Source organism: Morus notabilis, unplaced genomic scaffold, assembly GCF_000414095.1.
Source record: "Morus notabilis unplaced genomic scaffold, ASM41409v2 Scaffold456, whole genome shotgun sequence".
NCBI classification, from domain to species: Eukaryota; Viridiplantae; Streptophyta; class Magnoliopsida; order Rosales; family Moraceae; genus Morus; species Morus notabilis.
The window spans coordinates 67,356-87,720 of NW_010367949.1; the positions used below are offsets into that span (position 1 = coordinate 67,356).

A 20,365-nucleotide genomic window follows, 5' to 3' on the forward strand; every position below is an offset into this window, starting at 1 on the left:
TAACTTGGTAAATCTTAGTAATCTTAGATTTACCTAAATTTATCACGTATATTCATGATACCATTATAATTTATACAATTTTTGAAAGAGTAATCATAACTTGGTAAATCCAAGTTTTACCAAGTATATTAAGAATTAGTACTTTTTTTTTAAGTGATTCTAACTTGATAAATTCTGGATTTATAAAAAAAAAAAAAAATAGCAAGAAAGTGATAAAATTAAAAAAATGAAGAAGTATAATAACTTTTATATTAATAAATTAGTCATTTACTTCTATAAATTTTAATGTAAGCATATATCCTGCAATTTTTTTTTAAAAAAAAATATGAATGAGGCACGTACCCTTACTTAGACCTCATGTGGAATAAAATGATATAGAGAAACTGAAGATAAAATATATCATGATAAAGTTCTAAAACAAACAAGGATAATGAAATCTCATCGCAATTCCAATGAAATTTGAAAAAATAAATAAATAAATTGAAGACAACAGTAACCCCTCATCAATATTACAATTCATAAAACAAAGTTAAAAATAATGATTTAAAAAAAAGCCTTCATTGACAAGAAGACACTATGACACACAAACGACATCCAAATGCTAAAAAGCAAAGAAAATGTAATATAAATTAAAAAAAACTTTTAAATTGGACTTTTTTGGATCTCAAAATTGGAGCTTTTTTTAATAGACATTGAAAAAATAAACTGCGGAACTGACTTTATTTTTAGCGTAAAATCTATAATAAAAATTATCTATTATACATATTTTTTTAAATATGATTTAAAAGGTCCAATAGTTAAAAACTAGTCCAATTAATATGGAGGTCCTACCAAAAGACACTTCAAAATTTGCTAATATTTATCGTGAAGACACTAGTGCGTTAATAATACTGTTTAACATGCTTTAAAAGTTGAGTATTTCACATATTTGCTCTTTAAACTCATATGGTTTTAATAACTTGTTCTAATTTTTAATTTTGACAAATTATCTTATCAACTTATAGTTTTATAAATTTGGGGAGTTGATTTTTAAAATCAAAAGTTTGAGAGCAATTTGTTAAACTATATTAAGTTCATGGCTAATTTTGAAAAACCCCTTAAAAAGAAGAAAAAAACAAAAGAATAACAAAAAAAAAAGAAAATTAAAAAGACACAATGACACATAATCCGCCACTTTGGGCTCGTTTACTAATGTTTTCAAAATGATTTTATTTTCAATACGAAAGAAAAAATGAGATTGTTTTGAAAATTATTTTGAAACCGATTCTAAAATTATTTTTAATTAGTTTTTTAAGAGATTGTTTTGAGTACAATAAAAAAATAAAATCGTATTTAGTTATAATTATTAATTAATATATTATAACATTATTGATAAGTATTAAAAATGAAAACAGAAAAGAGAAAATAATTTCCAACCATTTTCTAATTTTTTTATAAAAATCATTCTTATTGTTTTTTTTATTTTTGTTTTTAAAATACTTACTAAATAAATACAATTTACAAACTGTTTTCATTTTTATATCTCAAAAATTATAAAAAAATAATTTAAAATCAATTCTACTTCTATACACTCTCTCAGCTCACTCCACTCCATCGCTTACTCAGTGGCACATCACGTAATTGTTTTAAATCTAAGTGTCATTTTTTTCCTATTCCCCAGATTGTCCCCACCATCTTCTCCATCCAATTTTCCTTTATCCATCTTCCATTCTATTCACATAAAAACCGAAAATTTCAATTTCCCCTTTAAACCAACAATTTCTCTCTTCTCTTCCAAAAAAAAGGTTTTCTGCTCAATTTTTATTCCTTTTTCCCTCTCCGATTTTTGCGATTCAAGAAAGGAAGTTTCAGAAACCCTAGCTCTCCTCCTTCTTCAAAGATAGAATTTTGGCCATGGAGTTTTAGGGTTTTTTTCTCTATTTTTTTTATCTAGAATGTAGTGCAATACACAAATGCCCGAACCTAATCAACAGGCGTCAATGTACGGAAGAGCGGCCATGGCAACGACCACCAATATGCAAAGCGGCCAAGTCGATGACGACGACAACGACGTGACGGCCGGCGAGGAGTCCATAGACAACCCTCAGATCCGCTTCGACGACGCCGCCGCCGCCATGAATGGCATCCAGGATGTTCCTTCGAACGCTCTCTACGTTCCCGGTGTAGCTGATTATGCTCCGGTCGCCGAGAATGGAGGCTCCGATCAGCTCACTCTCTCCTTCCAGGGCGAGGTTTACGTCTTTGACGCCGTTTCACCCGATAAGGTAATTAGTGGCTTTGAATTGTATGGCATTGGGTTAAAGATGTTTACTTGACGATTTTCACTCTCTAAATTTGTCCCTGTTAGTTTTGTGAAGAACTTTTTTTTTTATTATTATTTAGTATTAGCATTATCAGCTAAAAGGGTAGATTCTTGTTTGTTCATATGTTATCAATTTAGTCGCTTTGATAATAATTAATCAGATGGTTTAAATGTGTGTGGCTTTTGAAGGAGTTTTGAGAGCTGTACTTTTAAACTTGTTCTGTTCTCCCAAACAAATCAGTGATTTGGAGTTTCTTTATTTTAAATTGAACGATTTTGCAGTTGTTATTTGGTAGTACTTTTGGTTTAGAGTTCAATTGTTCAAACATATGAGATTCTATCTCCAGACTTTCGGCTTATTAAAAGAACTTCTTATGTATAATGCCTTGTATTGGAATGAATTAAAGCGGATTTTGTTAATTTTTGTCTTGGAGCTGTTTGGTGTATGTGTTCTTTGAGTGCCCATGTTGGGATTTTAAGTGTTTTAACTTCATTGAAAGGATCGAACTATGGAGGTATTCTTATGTCTTTCGATGTTTCACGTTTACAGGTGCAGGCTGTGTTGTTACTTTTGGGTGGATATGAAATCCCTTCTGGTATACCTGCCATGGGAGCAACTCCTATTGGCCAACGGGTATGGGTGCAATGTCATCTCTTTATGGTTAGATTGAAGATAGAGAGAAGTAAATAAGAAAAGGATATCTTTGAAGTGTCTATAATTTGGATGTTTAATGTTGGTAAGGAAATGGAGAGGAGAAGGGAGATTGTGTGTTTGCATTAACTTCTCTGCCACTCATTGTTTTCTGAGAAAGTGAGAGTTGCAGAGAGAAGATAAAGATGCGTCCTTTTTAATTATTGCTGAGAAATTGCTATTAGTTTGCTTAGATATACTCAGACTTCAGAATGTGCATTGTTGTTTGACTTCTGTCCTGTATTCATATTCCTTGTAGGGTATGAATCAATTTGTTGCAAAGCCAATTCAACCACAAAGAGCTGCTTCTTTAAATCGGTTCCGAGAGAAGAGGAAAGAGCGTTGTTTTGATAAGAAAATCCGTTACAATGTCCGCAAAGAAGTTGCAATGAGGTAATCCATTTTGTTCACGTGCTATGCTAAGCTTATGTTTTCCAATTTGTGGAAAAAGGATTTTGAACAATTTTAAGCCTGCATTCTTGTTCTAATTTATCACGATGCAAAACAAATATAGACTAAACGTTTACTCAGCTTTGCTAGGTTGATATTCATTGTAATCACAATGTTGGAACCCTTATAACTAAATGCCATTATAAATTCAATCTTTCAAATAGCTATTGCTACTAGTCTCAAATGTGACATCATAGATGACTGCCTCCACACCCATATGTGTATTCATTCTAATCTTCTAAAAGTATTATATTGGCTGTTTCAGGATGCAGCGTAAGAAGGGTCAGTTTACATCGGCTAAGACTAGTTCAGAGGAGTTGGGCTCAGCTTCATCTGTTTGGAATGCGACACCAGGCTCAGGACAAGATGAGAACATGCAGGAAACTTCGTGAGTGTCAATACACTTCTAATGGATAGTAGCTTATGTTAAAATCTAAATACCATTATATTGATTATTTTAATCCCCTGTCTATGCACGTTATCCATTACGGTTGTGTTTGATATCTGTAGTGCTCTGACTTCATGTTGCACTGACTTGCGGATTTTAGTAACAAGTATGGGCTTTAACATGTCCTTGTTTTCGATGACAGATGCTGACTACTGAAATGTTTGCCTAATGCTCTGTGCAGGTGTACCCACTGCGGAATAAGTTCAAAGTCCACGCCAATGATGCGTCGTGGGCCAGCTGGTCCGAGGACATTGTGCAATGCATGTGGGCTGAAGTGGGCCAACAAGGTTTGTATGGTATTGAAGTTTTTTGTTGTTTCAGTTTTTGTACTTTTCTACTCTAGAAAAATGTCCATGAAGCATATAAACGGTACTTTTGATATTGTAGTAGAGTTTTGTTGATTTATTGGCCGTGTTTGGAATTGATCTCGTTTTTGTTTCACGTTTTTCGAGAAAGAAAAATGAAACCATTTCTAAAACGGCGTTTGGCGCAATAAAGACAAAAAAGGGAAATGAAAACGATTTTTTGGTTTAGTGTAAAATGAGAGAGAAATGAAAAAGTCGTTTTTCATTTTTTGTTTTCATTTTCTCCTCTCTCGAGCAGAGAGAAAGAGAGACATTAAGGTTTTTTATACTGAAAACAATCTCTTGATAAAACCACCAAACGCATTTTTAAAAATGATTTTTGTCTGAGATTGAAAACGTTTTCATTTTCATTTTCATACAAAAAATAAAATCATTTTAGAACGAGTTCCAAACGCACCCATTATGTTTCTCACTCGAATAAATCTTTGATGATTTTATTGGGGTTAATTAGCAGTTTATGTCAAGGCATCTCTGGCTTTTTATCTTCCGTGGTTTTTTGCTTCTTTTAGTCATAATAGGAATTTGACTCATTTCAAAATAACACTAATAATGATGATAATAATAATAATAGGAATTTTACTCAGTATGCATATCAAACCAAAATGGAATATATTTAAGCATAACAAACATTTTGTTCTTGAGAGTAATTCTATTTATATTTGTTGAGTTTTTAATAAGTAGAGGTGCTGATTCTGCGTCCATAATGCCAAGTTTAGCTACTTGTGCGACTCCTTGTGCTCCATGGGAAGAACATATAGCAGGTAGTCAATTACCTCATTTCATCATCCAACATTTGATTGTTGAGGTTGCTTGCGTTCTTTCCCTCATCTAAACCAAGATTCTGCCGCTATGGCATATTGTTAACAAGCTTGAAGAGTTAGTCCTGAGCCCCAAAGCTCAGAAATTTGGTAAAGCGATTGGTGATTCCTTCAGTGATTTACTAGGGAGGTTGCTTTGCAGGGAATCTTAAGAGATCTTTCTAAAGTTCTGAATGGCAATGTCCAGGATGCTTCAGTGAAGGAGACTGAGCAGGTATATTCCTTTGTAAAATGCTTTCGAAGATGTGTATATCGTTTGCTCCCTGCCAGTTCCATCCCAAGAATAAGTGCATTTCTTCCTTGTTTTCTCATCTCTGTTAATTGCAGAGTGATGGTGACGCTAACGATTCCGCTGCTGTAACCACTACTGCCAATATTGCCTCTTCTAATGGTGATGCCAAGACTGCTGTAACGGAGATGACAAGTTGATCCTTTGTGGCAGGTTCAATTCACCTGCTGTTTCCGCCAGGATGCGGAACAGATTTTTATCGCACCAACTATTTATATACTCCGATTTAGTGTACATATAGTTCGATCACATAAAGTGAAGAATAAGATTACTAATTTGGAATTCTCTTTCATTTTAGCATTGTAAATTTTCTCATTAAAATATACTGTGAACTGCTACAGCATAGCAAAAGTGAATGCGTCTCCATTAGAGTGTTTTGAAGGTTAGAACCTGCTTAAACATGTGGGTTAACGTCTCACCTTATTATTTATTTGTCATGTATTTCTTGTGATTATGACATGACAGTGCGTTTTGTAGAGAATCCCCCTTATTCTCGTGACCACGTCCTTGTTTCTTTCTGCTGTTTTTGGCTTACTTTTAGGTAATTGGATTGGGGATGATATTAATCATTTGCTTAGGGGCTAAAAGTAGTGAAATATGAGCTATTAAGTTTCCATGGAATTAATAGACGATTACAAGGAATCAGTAATAGCTCTTTCTTTTCCAGATAATGAAATTTCGGGCGACGGTCATTAGTTTATATCCATTTCACGAAATGTTCAAGTTCAATCATTACTTATGATGTTGCTCATTACATTTTGATAACAATAAAATATAACTCATTTAAATACAATCACTTACATCATGTGGAGAAAACTAAAGGGATTAAGAGAAACGAGCAGATACAACAATGAAAAGAGCAAACTTGATCCGCTTAGAGGCCAAAGGCCACTCTTTGCACACAGTCGGGGCGTCTTTTGTTGGGCATCCGAATTAGCCCGGTGATTTGCAGTTCTGTCAATGCCCTGCAAAATCGTGCTCTATAAACAACTAAGTCAAGGATCTCCATGTCAAACTTTCTTTTTAGTGATGCACACATTTAGAAATTCAATAACAGATGCAGAGATATATATATATATATATATATCACATATTTGTAAAAAAAACGCATACCATGACCCATATCATAACACAAAACGCAAAGTAAAAAAAAAAACACGCATACCATGACACAAAGTCAAAAGGGTGCAACCATGTACATCTTAATGGCTAAATGTAAGAACTTTGAGTTATCTCTTGTTTCCCTTTCACTAGGTGAATATAAAACGAAGCCGGAAGTTTTTGAAACAATATTCTGAATTCCATGCAAGTTTAAAATTGAGTTACTCGGAAGGATTTGATATCCCTTACCAACCCATCCTTTTCCTTTCACCATGAAGACTAAAATCTTCCCACTAATCCCCTACACCACCAAAGCTCTTAAGCAAGAGTATAACACCAATGATCGATGCTTGACATCCAAATCTCAAAGCAGTAGGCATTGAACGCAGTGTAGTCGTGCATCTACTAGTCTGAAATTCAGAATAAAATCACTGGTTCTACGAGGTCCGAGTGACCCTCGCTATCTCAAGCCATGCAAAAGGAAAGTTGTTGGTCCAATAGCTAAAACTAACTAATCAATTGCCGAGCACCAGAAAACGACAAGTCATCATTTCCGTATCAAAACACTACAACTAATTTAATATGTATGACGCTAAGATGGCCTCTCCCCATCTGGAATGGAGAAGGGATGAAATTCTAAATGCAACGATGTCATGCAGGATTTAAAAATTAAGAACAAAGTAGGATACTGTATTGAGGCTTCGCCCTCGTTTTGGTTTTCATTTGTGTCCTTCCTTTTCTTTGGCAGCGGTGACTGCTGCCCCTTGCGCTGTTTCCCTTTAGTACTGCAGTTAACCACAATCGTTTTGAAAGATTGGAACCAGTCATGAAGATTGATAAGATCGCCATGCTCCTGAGCCAGTGTATACCTAAAAACAGGGATGAACAAACTTCAAAATTGCATACTTCTCTTTTTTCTTTAAGTTCTGAAATGCATACTAGCAACTATATTAGGAAGTCACAAATGAAATGAACATAATCATATTGCATATCCACCTCTAGCTTGCATAAGTGAACTACCCATAATTCTTCATATAATATAACAGAATAACAAAATACAAAAACAAAAACAAAAACAAAAAACAAAAAACAAAACAAAACAAAACAAAAAGGAGTTATCACACTGCTATTAAAGAAAATGATGCAAATCTCAAGACGGATATCATTGTGTCGCTTTAAAATTCTACAAAAAGTACATTAAAAGTCATGAACAACAAAGCCATATGGTCCCGCAAAAATGAAAGAAGGCGACTATCACATGATCCTCCCCAATGCAATGAAAGAGTTTTCTGGAGGACCAAAGATGCTGAAACATTAAAGCTTGTATGCAAAAATCACAAAAAAGAAAAATAATAATAATAATAAAGATTTTGCGCTCAAGATCCAAAAATAAATAAATAAATCCCACAATATGCTTCTGCTAAACACAATGCATCAATAAAAGGGAAACTGGGGAAAATTAAAACCCTCAATAGCAAAATACTGAATGGACATAGTCACTCACTATCTGAAATAATCCTTGTGCATGTGTTGGTACACTTACATAATTGAGGTATCAGGCATCGATGGTAATAGAACATCGCAATGCTTGCTGCAGCAACTACACTGCAGGAACTTATGGAATTCTAAAAGGTCGACTTGAATCATTCTTCTAGGGTCTCCAATTAAAGCCTAAAAAATAAATGTAAAGTAAGAAGTATGATAACTAGAAAAAGAAAACAGTATTTAGCTATTCTTCATTGATAACTGGAAAAATGATGGATATACAAAGTAAACTGAATTCAAAACAAGATCTTATCACTGATAGACAAGATAAGGTTTCAAAAAGAGTACTTTATCATGAAATAGTTCTAAAATAGCCATTCCAGAAGACACTTAAGCTCATTGCAAAAAGCATGAAACAATCAGCTGTGGGATCATAAGAATACTTTCAAAAGGAAGATGTAACTCTTCGATGCTTACAAATCATCTATACTCCATGAATATATCAAGAATTGGATTTTTTGTTATTTTTCCTCATATGTTATGAAGATGTACAGAATGCCCATGGACATGCAGATCCCAATCATCGGAGAACATTTTTTTTATGTAGAAGTAAAATATATAATTAGAAGAAAAATCTAAAAATTGTTGACAAGTTTAGCCCTCTGGTACAAGCAATACCTTGTGCTAATTATATTAGAATTGTACTTGCATAATAAGACTTACTTAGTTCATACCTAAGGTGCAGTTCAAACCCATTAAATACCACAATAAGTTCCCATGTTCTTTAATTAATCAGGTGGAAATGAAAAAGCTTAAAAATTAGGGACAATGCTAAACTGGATTTTTGTTTCAGATTTTACAGTATGCATGGTCAACATGCTTGAAAACAGCTTTCAGCTGTAGAAAACAAAATGTGGAGCATTGATGAAACCATAATAAGCATGATCAGTCAACTAATGGCATATTTAGTATGACACAACACTTGCACACGTTTCAGAAATCCATCAAGAATCATGCCAATACCTGACATCTTCAAGTCATAATAACGAGCAAGTTGACTAAAGATATTGAGTCTGTGCAACAAGTTAACAGAATGCTTACCGATTTAAGTTTCTCAACATCTTTAAAGCAAACAACTTCATGATAAGGAACACACTCAATGGGTTTCATGAAATCCCTGTTTCATACAGCAATATGAATAAACAATAACTAGTTATTACTGTTAAAAATAAATAAATAAACTGAACAAATATAGAATAGAAGTTTCTGAAGAAGAATTGCCAAGAATCCGTATAAAGCATTGCTGATGTTCAAAAGTCGTTTATGCAAAATCAAGTAGGAGAGAGATTACAAAACCAGAGTATACCAAGCAACGCCAGTACATTTACCTGATCATGGTACTTATTAGAGTAGCGGCTTTATCATTTATTGTTTTTGATTCCTTAACATTTGCGGGGCTTCGAGATGCATGCCTCCTGTCACATGAACACAATGGTACCTATCTGAATTTGTAGGAATTAACATGACTAAAATGTAATTAGAAAACATGTGCACGCATGAGGCATAATTTATTAGAAAACTAATAATCATTTTCAATTGAAGCCTTCAAACTATAGTTCCACTAAAACAAAGCACTATGAAGACAAAATATATCGGGTTCAGGAGCGACATTAAATTTCGCCATATATGTCAAAATAACCTGTTTCTCAAGTTTTACTCAAGATGAAGATAGTAATCTAACATCAGTGCAAACACAACCAAGCAGTTTATTTTTTTCTAATAGCTTGAAAATAATGAAAGAGAAAACAAAATGTGAAGAATGCACGAGAGATTATTCTAATAAAAAAGCAGAAACAAGATGGAATACAATATTACTTCGCTAGGTCTGGAAAATCCTGCTTTAAACTCTTTCCTTCTTCAAATTTCACCATTCGTTGCAGTTCCTTCACTTTGTCATAGATCTATATCAAGCAAATGAAATATGATCATTCAATAGACTTGTACCTTTCAATCCCCCGCCCCCCACACTAACACAACACACGTGGAGAAAACTTGTAAAATAAGCTAATCAGAAAACATAAGACAGATATGGTAACAAAACATAGCAATTATATCATTGTCTAAAGCGCATGAAGTCCAACAAATTTAAGCCTCAAGTCCTTTGTAATAATAAGATTAATAGTTCACAATTATCATGCAGAATAATCTGCCATTCAGCATAAATATCTGAGTTCTGATTAAAAAGTAGTTTGGCAGAAGTGCACTGTAGCCAAGTAGGCTAGGAGTGGGCAGAAGTTAAGGGAAACAGATCGCATCGGATATTTATTGTAATTCCGTATAAAAAGGTCATTTTCGTAGAGCAATTTTTCATTTACTCAGAAAGAAGTGGATTGAAACACACACAGTTGCATAACATCTGGATACATCCTGACATGCATTATAAGCATGCACAAGGTAATATTTGGATCATCATTTCAAAAGAAAATCTTGAATCTTTTCATAACCTTCTGGGAGCGGTTGTCATACCTCAAGGATATCCATGGAGAGATTTTCCCAACTCTTAAGCAATTGAGATAGTGATGCTGCTGGAAGATCCCTGATTCAAATTCATGACATGAAGATCCAGTCTAATTTGAATAAAATGAATTAAACGTTGGATGGTAACCCATTTTTGGGCAGGACTCTAATCAAATAAACACAATGATATGATTCGTTAAAAGAATTTGCACACAAGAACAATTTTCCAACCCTCTCTTCCATGAACATAGTTAAAGAAATATTGCAATTATGTTTGAGAAGCAGCAAAAGTGATACTCATATGAATAAAATTCTACCTGTGCATACGTCAAACTTCATAACCGTAAAATTAGACTTTCCCAGTAAAGTCTGCTTATTAGAAGGTTTTTGATGGTTACACCAAAATGGTACTGTTGGAGACAGATTCAATTAGGTTTTCCTTCTCTCAAACTAACCTACCTCACTTTTTGAATTGCCTGATGAATTGGTCCACCCTTTCGCAAATTCAGTCGAGCCATAAAGTGATCACTTGAAGAAGATATTTCAAAACCTTTTCCCGACCTAGTTTGATTCTTAGAAGCCATGGAGTTGTAAAAATCTGGATCAAGTGCCTCACATAATAAATCTAGCAATTGCACTTTGTTATACTTTCCAGCTTCGTATAGACACTGCAACACACTTTGTAAGCATAAGAAACAGGACAATATGGAATTTGACCTACATCAGCTGTTAGGAACATCTTACCAACAAAACACAATTTTTTTTTTTTTTTTTTTTTTTTTTTGGCTGGAAACCAACAAAACATAATTTGGTGGAACAAAGAAACTATCATGTTAAGTGCAGAAATTAACTCAAAACATCGCCACTTTGGCATGTACGTCATCTCAGATGTGCATAGAACAGTTAACCAGAAAGAAAAGGAAGTTAAGTTCTTGTAGCACGTTCTAACAAGTAGCAGAAGACAAATGTGCTTCCAACATTTTGTATAGGAATGGTTCGCAAACAGAAAAATAAGAATTAAAAGAAAATGTTAAAAGGATAAGGCCGCCTAAGCTATTTAAAAGTTATTAGTTATATGTTAAAGCTACAGAAATTGTAAAAACTATGAGAACCAGTTTGATAATCTTTCACATCATGTAATAGCGAAAGCAGCTAAGATGTAACTTGTAAGCACAGAGAAGTCCCAAAACGAAAGAAAACATAAACTCATAAACTGCAAAACTTAGAAAGTGCATGAGCTTATTATGTTATAGAAAATTGTGACTTGTTTATAAGCATAAAAAAAAAAAAAAAAGGAATCTGAAATCTAACCATAACAACAGTGCTCCAGCACTTCTGAGAGTGCATCAATTCTGTCAAACCAAGAGCCAATTTACTATCTGTTTGTGCTTCCACTTTTGACGACAAAGCAAGTCTCTCACCTTGCAAACCCTACAATGGCAAAAAACTATCACAATAAAAATAAGTAGATGAGTAAATAAGGGTATACAGAGATTAGAAATTGAGGAGAAAATCAGAAGTAGGAGCGCAGGGGAAGGCAGGAAAGTTCAAGGAATTTTATCAAGGATTTATATTATTTGCAAGGGAATGCAAAGCATTCTAACAATTTCGCCAATGGGAAGTCTAATTGCTCGAGAAATTTAAACTTGCACATCTAATTGCTCGAGAAAGATGATTATGCAAGTAACAAACTTTTCCCATGGGGGAAGCCTTAACGAATCATAGGGAATAACAGATAAATCAGTTATAAAAATAACAAAGAAAGAAGAAATATGGTCTATTGAAGCTACCTCACCGTCTTCTTCGGCAAGTAAACCAAGTATGGAGCTTAAGGGTTCCATGGAGAAATGTTGTACACATGCTATCTAAAAAACAAGTTCCAAAATATAATATCAGCCAGGTCCTAGTCATGGTGACAAGAAAAATACAGCATATGAGAAGCCAAATGGTATAGACAACAAGAACTTGATAATTTACAAACCTTCAAAGCTCTGATGAAAGATGTCAATGTTCCCTCCTGATTTAAGAAGAAGTTTCTCAGAAAAATTGCAACCTTGTGACCGATACAGAACCCAGAACCCCACCTCACAAGAGAAGCATCAACGACTGCATTCATTCTCTCAGCTGGTGATCCCAATATGAACTTACTAGGGCATAGTTGCTGCAGCACATGTGAAGGAAGTACGTTTCTTGGAGCATCTAGTGTAGTGACTCCCATTATTAAAATCATTGGAATCTTACCAGCCCATTCACTGAAAGAAATAAACAATGGATTTAAAACTATGAACAAAATAAAAGAAGCTATCACATTACATGATGAATAATCCTCAAGTATAGAATTTCAGAAACTGTTCATAATAAAAAAAATCAGGGGGAATAAGACTTTTATTTGCAAATACAAAGCATCTTGTGCTATCTACTGAATGTACCTCTAGCATCAGTAAACATAAAAAATCAACTATTTCCAATATGAAGAATTTTCATATTGCCAACAACATAAAAAATCAACTATTTCCAATATGAAGAATTTTCATATTGCCAACAACAATTCCAGATATTCAGATGAATTTTTTAGAAGGGATACATTCACAAGAGAATAAAGAAGAAGAATAAAATAAATGAAATCCTTGCCGAATGCAGCAAAAGGAAATAAGCAATTTTATTTCCCCAAGAAAAGCATAATAGTTATTGAAATCAATCAATGAAATCTAGCAACAAAAATCACCCCCCACATCCAACAAATACTTTAATGAAATTGACAAAGTCAAGTCACATATCTAAACTTTGAGAAATCTACTATCCACACTACAAAGATGTTATGGGAGAGAGAGAAGAGACCTACAAGAGAGTGTATTAGTATCTATTCTAAATTGTAAAATTAAATAGAAAATAAAAAAAAAATATGAATACAGATTTAACATCTATCATTGCAAACTGCACTACAGTACCTCAACATAAGGATAAAATCTGACAACACAGACCGAGAACATCGCTCCATATCATCTATAATTATGATCACTGGAGAATTTTGGTTTCCTAGTTCTCTATACCATGATGCTAGGATGGATACATCAGCTGCCTGCACAAAAAATAATGTTAGAAGCAAGAGGAAAACTCGAGATGCTTCAACTAAATTTCTACTCCATCTAAATAGATCAACAGAAGGAAAAAGTTCCCCAGCCAAATCGGATAACACTCACATCCAAATTACCCATTACAAATTGTCTCAACAAACTTCTCAGGCAACCACCAACCCCATTCTTGGTCAAAATGTCTACTGAGGACACGTTAGCGACATGACATCCGTGAGATTTCAAGCAGAGGCCAAGCTCTTTAAACGTCAGTAAATCATCAACAAACTCCATATTCTCTGCCAACAAAAAACTCAATCAAGACCATTTACCATTCAATATCAAGAAGCGGCTCCACCACAAGAGTTTAGAGTAAAACCCAAACCCAAAGAAACAAAACATCATTGCATATCTTTCAATTATTGAACATTAAGACTTACTGATGAGAACCAATCCAGTGAAAAGTTGCTTGGAAGTAGTATGAGTTTGAATGGGAAAAGACCGAGTTGCTTGAGCAAAGGTAGGCACTCCGGACGACGTAATTGCAAGGAAGGATTGGCAAACCCAGGAATGTATTTCATTGAATACATTGGTGTTGACATCCCTCAGAACATCCTGGGCTCAGATACAAGGTTGAAAAGATAAGGAAATGAATTCTCAGCCGCTGTAATGGAACTCCATCATCTAATCAAAAATTGAGAAAGAAGACAAAATGCCCACAAACTATGAGGGTTGTCTCACTTTACTCCAGACCCCAATTTGAAATATTTGCAGTATTTCCAATTTCTAAACTTGGAAAATTGTCTCAGCTATCATTTGATCCTATATTGATCATGACACCAACAACCACAATACTGATAATAATAGTAATAATAATTCTTTTCTGGGTTTAGAGATTATTTATAGTGTCCAAAGTGAGACAATTACTACATTTTGGGGGCATAAATAAAATTAATCCGAAAAAAATGAAGTAATAGAAGAAACCTTGATGGAGGAATGAATTTTGGACCAAACGGACTCAAAAGCTTTGCGGGCGTCAACTTGGGCTTTCGCGGCGGCGGGCTTTGAAGGAGAGAGATCAATCCTCCTGGCGGCGCTTTTCCTGTGGGAATTTCGCGACGACGAAGCTTTGTGAAGAACGTAGAAAGGCTGTCGTTTCAAACCATTAGATCATAATAATCATTCGTATCATTTCTAGATAAAATCCACGATTTCTAGGGGGAAAAATCGAAGAATAGAACCTGGATATTGTCGTTTTCAGAGGAGTCGGGAGCTGTTGATGGAGGTTGTGAAGCTAAATCGGAAGCAGCCATTGCCGGAGATGGCGTCATCACCTCTCTCTCTCTCTCTCTCTCTCTCTCCGCAGTAGGCTCCGCAGTGGGGCAGTCAAGGTTAGGGTTCAAGTTCAGAGCTTTCTTTTTCTTCCCCCTTTTATTTGGCGGGAAACTACAACTTTATAGCTTCTTTTCCATACGGTCTTTTGCGCTACTTTTCGTTAGGTTCCTTCTCAGATCCTTGACACGTGGATAGCAAATATCTGTCAGGTGCGGCCATCGAGGAGCGAGTGTTGAACGGTAGGTCTCATTCACTTAACGGATTCGAATTTTCAATTCGAGCTGATATATAATATTTTTTGAGAGCTTTTCACTGTAGCAGAAAAAGTTAAATGTGACATTTTCTGAGAACTTTTTACTATAGAAACCTAAAACTGAAAACTCGAATCGATGAAATGAACGAGACCTAATTGTACATGATTTATTTACCCATATTAAAAAGTAAACTTTGCTTTTTGATTGTACTTTTTCTCATAATTTTTAATATCATAATGCATAAAAAATTAAAGATCCGTTTAGTTTGTAAATTTAAATTTTTAATTAAAATTAATATGTAATTTTATGTGAGAATTTTTTATTATAGTAAAAAAATTAAATGTGATTATTTTTTAGAGCCTTTTACTATAGTAAAACTCGAATCGGTGAAATAAATGATGCTTAAAACCTGAGAAAGTTTGATAACTTAGCCCTCATTTAGTTCGCTGGTTTGAATTTTGTTGATTTGAACAGAAAAATTCAAATTGTGTGGTTTAAATTGTAGTTAGCATTAGAATTTGGATATGCAGTTAAAGTTTTAATTTAAACATGGAATAAAATTCAAATTTGTGTTTGGTAGGTGTTAAGAGTAGATAGAGTTTGCACTTTTTTACTGTTCAAAAATGGTTTGAACGGTTGAAGTTAGGGGGAGAGCTAAACTCTAAGTTCGACTGTTTAATTCAGTTCAAACAGAAAATATAATTCAAACTACATATTTACCAAACACTAGTTCAAACTATGTTCACTGCTCAAATTGAGTTGAACTTAACTAAACTAGTGAAACAAATGGGGGCTTAAAAACTCACTCTAAATTGTTGTAAGGCGAGGAATTAAAGTGGGATTTACCAATAATTATACGGGATAAAATCATTTTAATACTTTTTATTATAGCGGAAATTTTCGTTAGTATTTTAACTTTAATAATATTAAAACGGTACTTTCACATATAAAAAAAACGTTTTTTTAGTCCCTTAAAACCGATTTTTAAGATGTACAATGTCTAAACTGTTCTTTTCATTAATTAAAGGGTTGTTTGGTACATGTATTCAAACTCAAACTATGATTCCACTACACTGTTTTTTTTCTCACAAAGAATTTGAATAAAAAAATTTCACCAATAGTTCTCTCACAAAGAATTTGAATCAAACTCAAACCATGATTCAAAAACACTTTCCAAATGGACCTTAAATAGAAACTAATAACTTTAAGAATATTTTTTAAGAACATTTTAACTTATTTTGATTTTTAAAATTTTTAAACGATTTAAAGTACTTTCATAAGTAAAAAAAGACTAACTCTTAAGTTGTGTTTAGTTGGAGGTAACGGAACGGAAAAGAATAAAAAGAAGTATTATTCTTTTATTTGGTTGGATTAAGATATAATAATGCCATTCTGATGGAATGACTTTTTCTCCAATTTGGTGAAATTGTCATTACTACATGGGTGGTGGAAAGGCCATTTGTATCCTTTAATTAAAAAAATTGCCACACTTTTCGTTCACTTCGCGGATTCAAATTTTTAATTTGAGTTGAGATGTGACATTTTCTTAGAGCTTTTCACTGTAGCAGAAAAAGTTATATGTGACATTTTCTGAGAACTTTTTACTGTAAAAACCTAAAACTGAAAACTCAAATCGGTGAAATGAACGAGGCATTAATCTATCGCAATTTCATACCATTCCTTCACCCCTTTACCTCACGGTCCTCTTTGTCTCCCAACCTCGTCTTCACGATGCACAGAATTTGTGGGTAAAGTTCGCTGGAAACCGTCACCAATAAGGTTCAAATCCTTGAGAGAAAGGATTTAAGGGGGTCATTGATTGATTCCCTGGGTTTTGAAAAGGCGTGCTGCCTTTCTTCTTTGCCGATGACAATGATTCTTCGTCGGTAACCATGGGTTCTTCTTCCTCATGGTAAATGGTACTAAGTTTAATAATTTTTTCATTTTTTCATAACTTAAAAAAAAATATCTATATTATTGTTGTTGTTAGTTTGTGAAAATGGTAGAATAGACATTTTATGTCTCAAAATCGGTATAAAGCACTAAAAATGTTTTTTTAAAGAAAAATGTATCTTTTTAATATATTAAAAACACATGTACCAGTGATATATTTTGTTATAATAAAGGGTACTAAAATAATTTTATTCCTAATACTATATGATTAAAAATCATTTTATTCTTCTTTTTTTAAAAAATTTGTAATAAATAGCCAACTTTTTAGACCTTTGAAAACAAATAACAAATTTACTAAATATTAGTAAATAATAACTATTTTTAGTTTTCCAATTTTATCCTTTTTACAGGCTTTTGTCATTTTTTTTCTCTTGAACATTCTCTCTCCACCTCTCCCTCTCTTTCTCCACCTCTCCTTCTCTCTCCTTCGTTCTCTTCTCTCCCATCGGCATGATCATTGGCTGTGTTCTGTCAATGGAGATCGGGAACTCCATTGCGATTCCGTCGTCTCCTCGGCCTCCATCCATCAATCTCCTTAGCCTCACGACGGAGTTGCCGCGAGAGACACTCGCTCTTCACTGGCCATAAACGACAGTGCGGTCTGCGATCTGGATGTTAGCGCCAGGAGAGAGAGGGTATGATAATCATAAAGCTCTGACATTTGCACCTCATGATGAAGTCACCAATGGTGAAATCATTCACGTCGTCGCCTTTCTTGTCAGAGAGTGAGTGAGTGAGAAGGAGATCTTTGCAGAGAAAGTATGACAACCATCAATCCCTTGAGTTTAAAAGGTCAAGATAGAGTTGTGTAGTCTCGCATCGCCTGAGAATGGTTACATGTGATGAGAAAGGACATCACCTCTTATTCCTAATAATATAAGGCTTTTTAGGAATGAAGCCCAAAAGTAAAACCGTGTAGGCTGGGGCACAAAACAGACAATATCACACCAAGTGCAGGCGCATGTCCTTACATATAGTATAAGAGACTGTACCCAATTAAAAGTGCTACCATCAATCCCTTGAGGTAAAAAGGTTAAGATACGATATGTTGTGTAATCCCGCATCACCTGAAGATTGTTACATGTGATGGCTTATAAGAAAAGATGCCACCTCTTAATAGTATGAGGCATTTGGAGAGTGAAGTCCAAAAGAAAAATCGTGCGGAGTAGGGCCTAAAGCAGACAATAACACACCAAGTGTAGTTGCAGGTCGTTACTGTTAGTGTTTATGCTCTTAGGAATAAATGTAACAATATTCTTTGAGACATTTGACTATTAATAAAGATTTATTTATTTCATATATCTATATATTGTCCTCTTTATGTTCATATTAGTTGAATGTATGATAAGCAAACTAAAAGTCTGAGACTGTCATTCTAAATCTTTAGGTCATGCATGTAATGTGAAGAACATGCGGAAGACAAGAATCTAAAGATGATAGTCTAAATCTTATGATCCACAATCGAGGGAATAAAGTTGGGCGCTTTATTCATGTTAAGATTGTTATGTTGTCTACTTCCTAACGGAGACGGTGTGTCTTGGTCGTCGGAGGTGGGACTCTATGGGTAGAGACATTAATATAGTTTCTAATGGTGAAATCTATATTGGGACGAACCAAAGTTGAATTGTTTTAATTAATAATTCTGTTTAAATAAAATAATTCACTTTTGACGAATTATATGTTGTTATCTTAATCCTGAGATGGATGATGAACCCGTATGCTTGACTTGTATCCTTTGATGTACTAAAGGGAGACATCCTGACAATATGTAAAGATACGCTTACCGGTACATTGGGGGTGTGACTCGTGTATGCGTAGATTGGTTATTCATAGATAGTGGAATCCATAGCTCCTATAAAGAATCAATGATATCATTTTATGCATTATCAGTGGATTAGAAAATACGAGCGCTCGGCCATTAGACTACTCTATGTTATCTAATGATTTACTGTTTGTAATGGTACGAATAGTGTTTTTCTGATAGTTTGATAATGGAACATAAGATAAATGTAATCGGGAAGGTAAAACGGAACTTGACCTTAAGTCGATTATGGATATCCTATGGGGATGATACACTCATGGACTAGAGCTAATCAGAGCTTTGTAAATACGCTATATAAATTGAGAGTGCAGCTCTAGGCTTTTAATGGAATAGCGCTAGAGTTTTATAATCATGAGACGGACTTGTTGGTTTACAAGTAGCGTTGTGATTATAGGAGCTTGATTTATCTATGTCCATCGGGTCCCTTTGCTAGCTCACATAATTTCCTGTAACGATACGGCGTATTTCTTACATATTGGTAACTTGTGTTATTTCCGTAAAAGAGGTTCAAAGTTAATATAAGATTGATTAATTCATGAGTGATTTATCGAGTGAGTTAATTGATAAATTAATTCTAGATAAGTTGGTTGAATTATTGTTTTAAGAGTTTTTAATATAGGAAGACTATTATATAACTATTTTGATCAGGCAACAGTTGAGAATGGTGTCCTAGAAGCATAAGATGTAATAGGATATTTATTATTTAAATAATAAAAGAGTTTATTCATCATTTTATGTGCATATATTTATGAATATCAAATAAAAATTCTGTGATTATTTCTGTAACCTTAAACATAGTATATAAGTGTTATATATGAGAGGATAGTGCTTGAGGATAATAATTAAAAAAAAACATTGTTCATAATGAATTTAATTAAAGTTCAGAATCTTTAATTAAAACATTATTAATACATGTCATTCCCATTTAGAATGGAACGGTGCTATCCGCACTGTTAATATGGTGAGATATTGAATGAGTGTATTTCGCATAATGAGATTGTGTGGAACAGGGACACGGACACAATATGAATTTCTAATCATTTCCGTTAAGCATAGAAATTCTAATTAAGTCTACCGATGGTCATATATAGAATGATCTTAATCCTGAGTTCTTAACAAACTCCTATTTATGGATTTATGTCTTTTGATTTACTCAGTACACATTCCGAGACCCTGAATCATATTCCTTGTATTTTGGAGATATGATGAAATAGGTAGCCGGGAATGTGTATTTTGAAGATAAGAGATGGAATCCATTCCTTCTTGAGAAAGAAGTAGATAAATAATTCTCTTGAGTGTTGATTCGGTACTTGGATTAGTAAGAGCGCTCTGGTTTATGAATGTGTTTTATGAATCACTATCCATTAAAGAATCAATGGTACTCAAGGATGCATATATAATTAGAGAGGTTAACGGATTCTACCTTACTCTAATTATGAATTATTTATGGATGATTAATCTATA

At 34.0% G+C, this 20,365-nt stretch overlaps 2 protein-coding genes across 2 annotated transcripts; one reads left to right on the forward strand and one right to left on the reverse strand.

Moving 5' to 3' along the window:
* The first annotated feature begins 1,787 nt into the window (after positions 1-1,787).
* Positions 1,788-5,925, forward strand: LOC21397892 (GATA transcription factor 28). The gene is made up of 7 exons (XM_010113931.2): positions 1,788-2,264; positions 2,853-2,936; positions 3,253-3,386; positions 3,709-3,831; positions 4,073-4,178; positions 5,217-5,288; positions 5,402-5,925. The coding sequence occupies exons 1-7, from the start codon at positions 1,953-1,955 to the stop codon at positions 5,501-5,503; spliced, it is 933 nt and encodes a 310-aa protein (XP_010112233.1). The 5' UTR covers positions 1,788-1,952; the 3' UTR covers positions 5,504-5,925.
* A 123-nt stretch (positions 5,926-6,048) lies between these two features.
* LOC21397893 (origin of replication complex subunit 3) lies at positions 6,049-14,938 on the reverse strand. Its single transcript, XM_024175975.1, has 16 exons — positions 14,779-14,938; positions 14,522-14,686; positions 13,978-14,152; positions 13,667-13,836; positions 13,415-13,545; positions 12,448-12,718; positions 12,257-12,331; positions 11,778-11,897; positions 10,926-11,134; positions 10,476-10,545; positions 9,825-9,910; positions 9,338-9,424; positions 9,051-9,126; positions 8,008-8,135; positions 7,154-7,333; positions 6,049-6,343 (listed from the first exon to the last, which is right to left on the reverse strand). The coding sequence occupies exons 1-16, from the start codon at positions 14,866-14,868 to the stop codon at positions 6,238-6,240; spliced, it is 2,139 nt and encodes a 712-aa protein (XP_024031743.1). The 5' UTR covers positions 14,869-14,938; the 3' UTR covers positions 6,049-6,237.
* Positions 14,939-20,365: the final 5,427 nt, after the last annotated feature.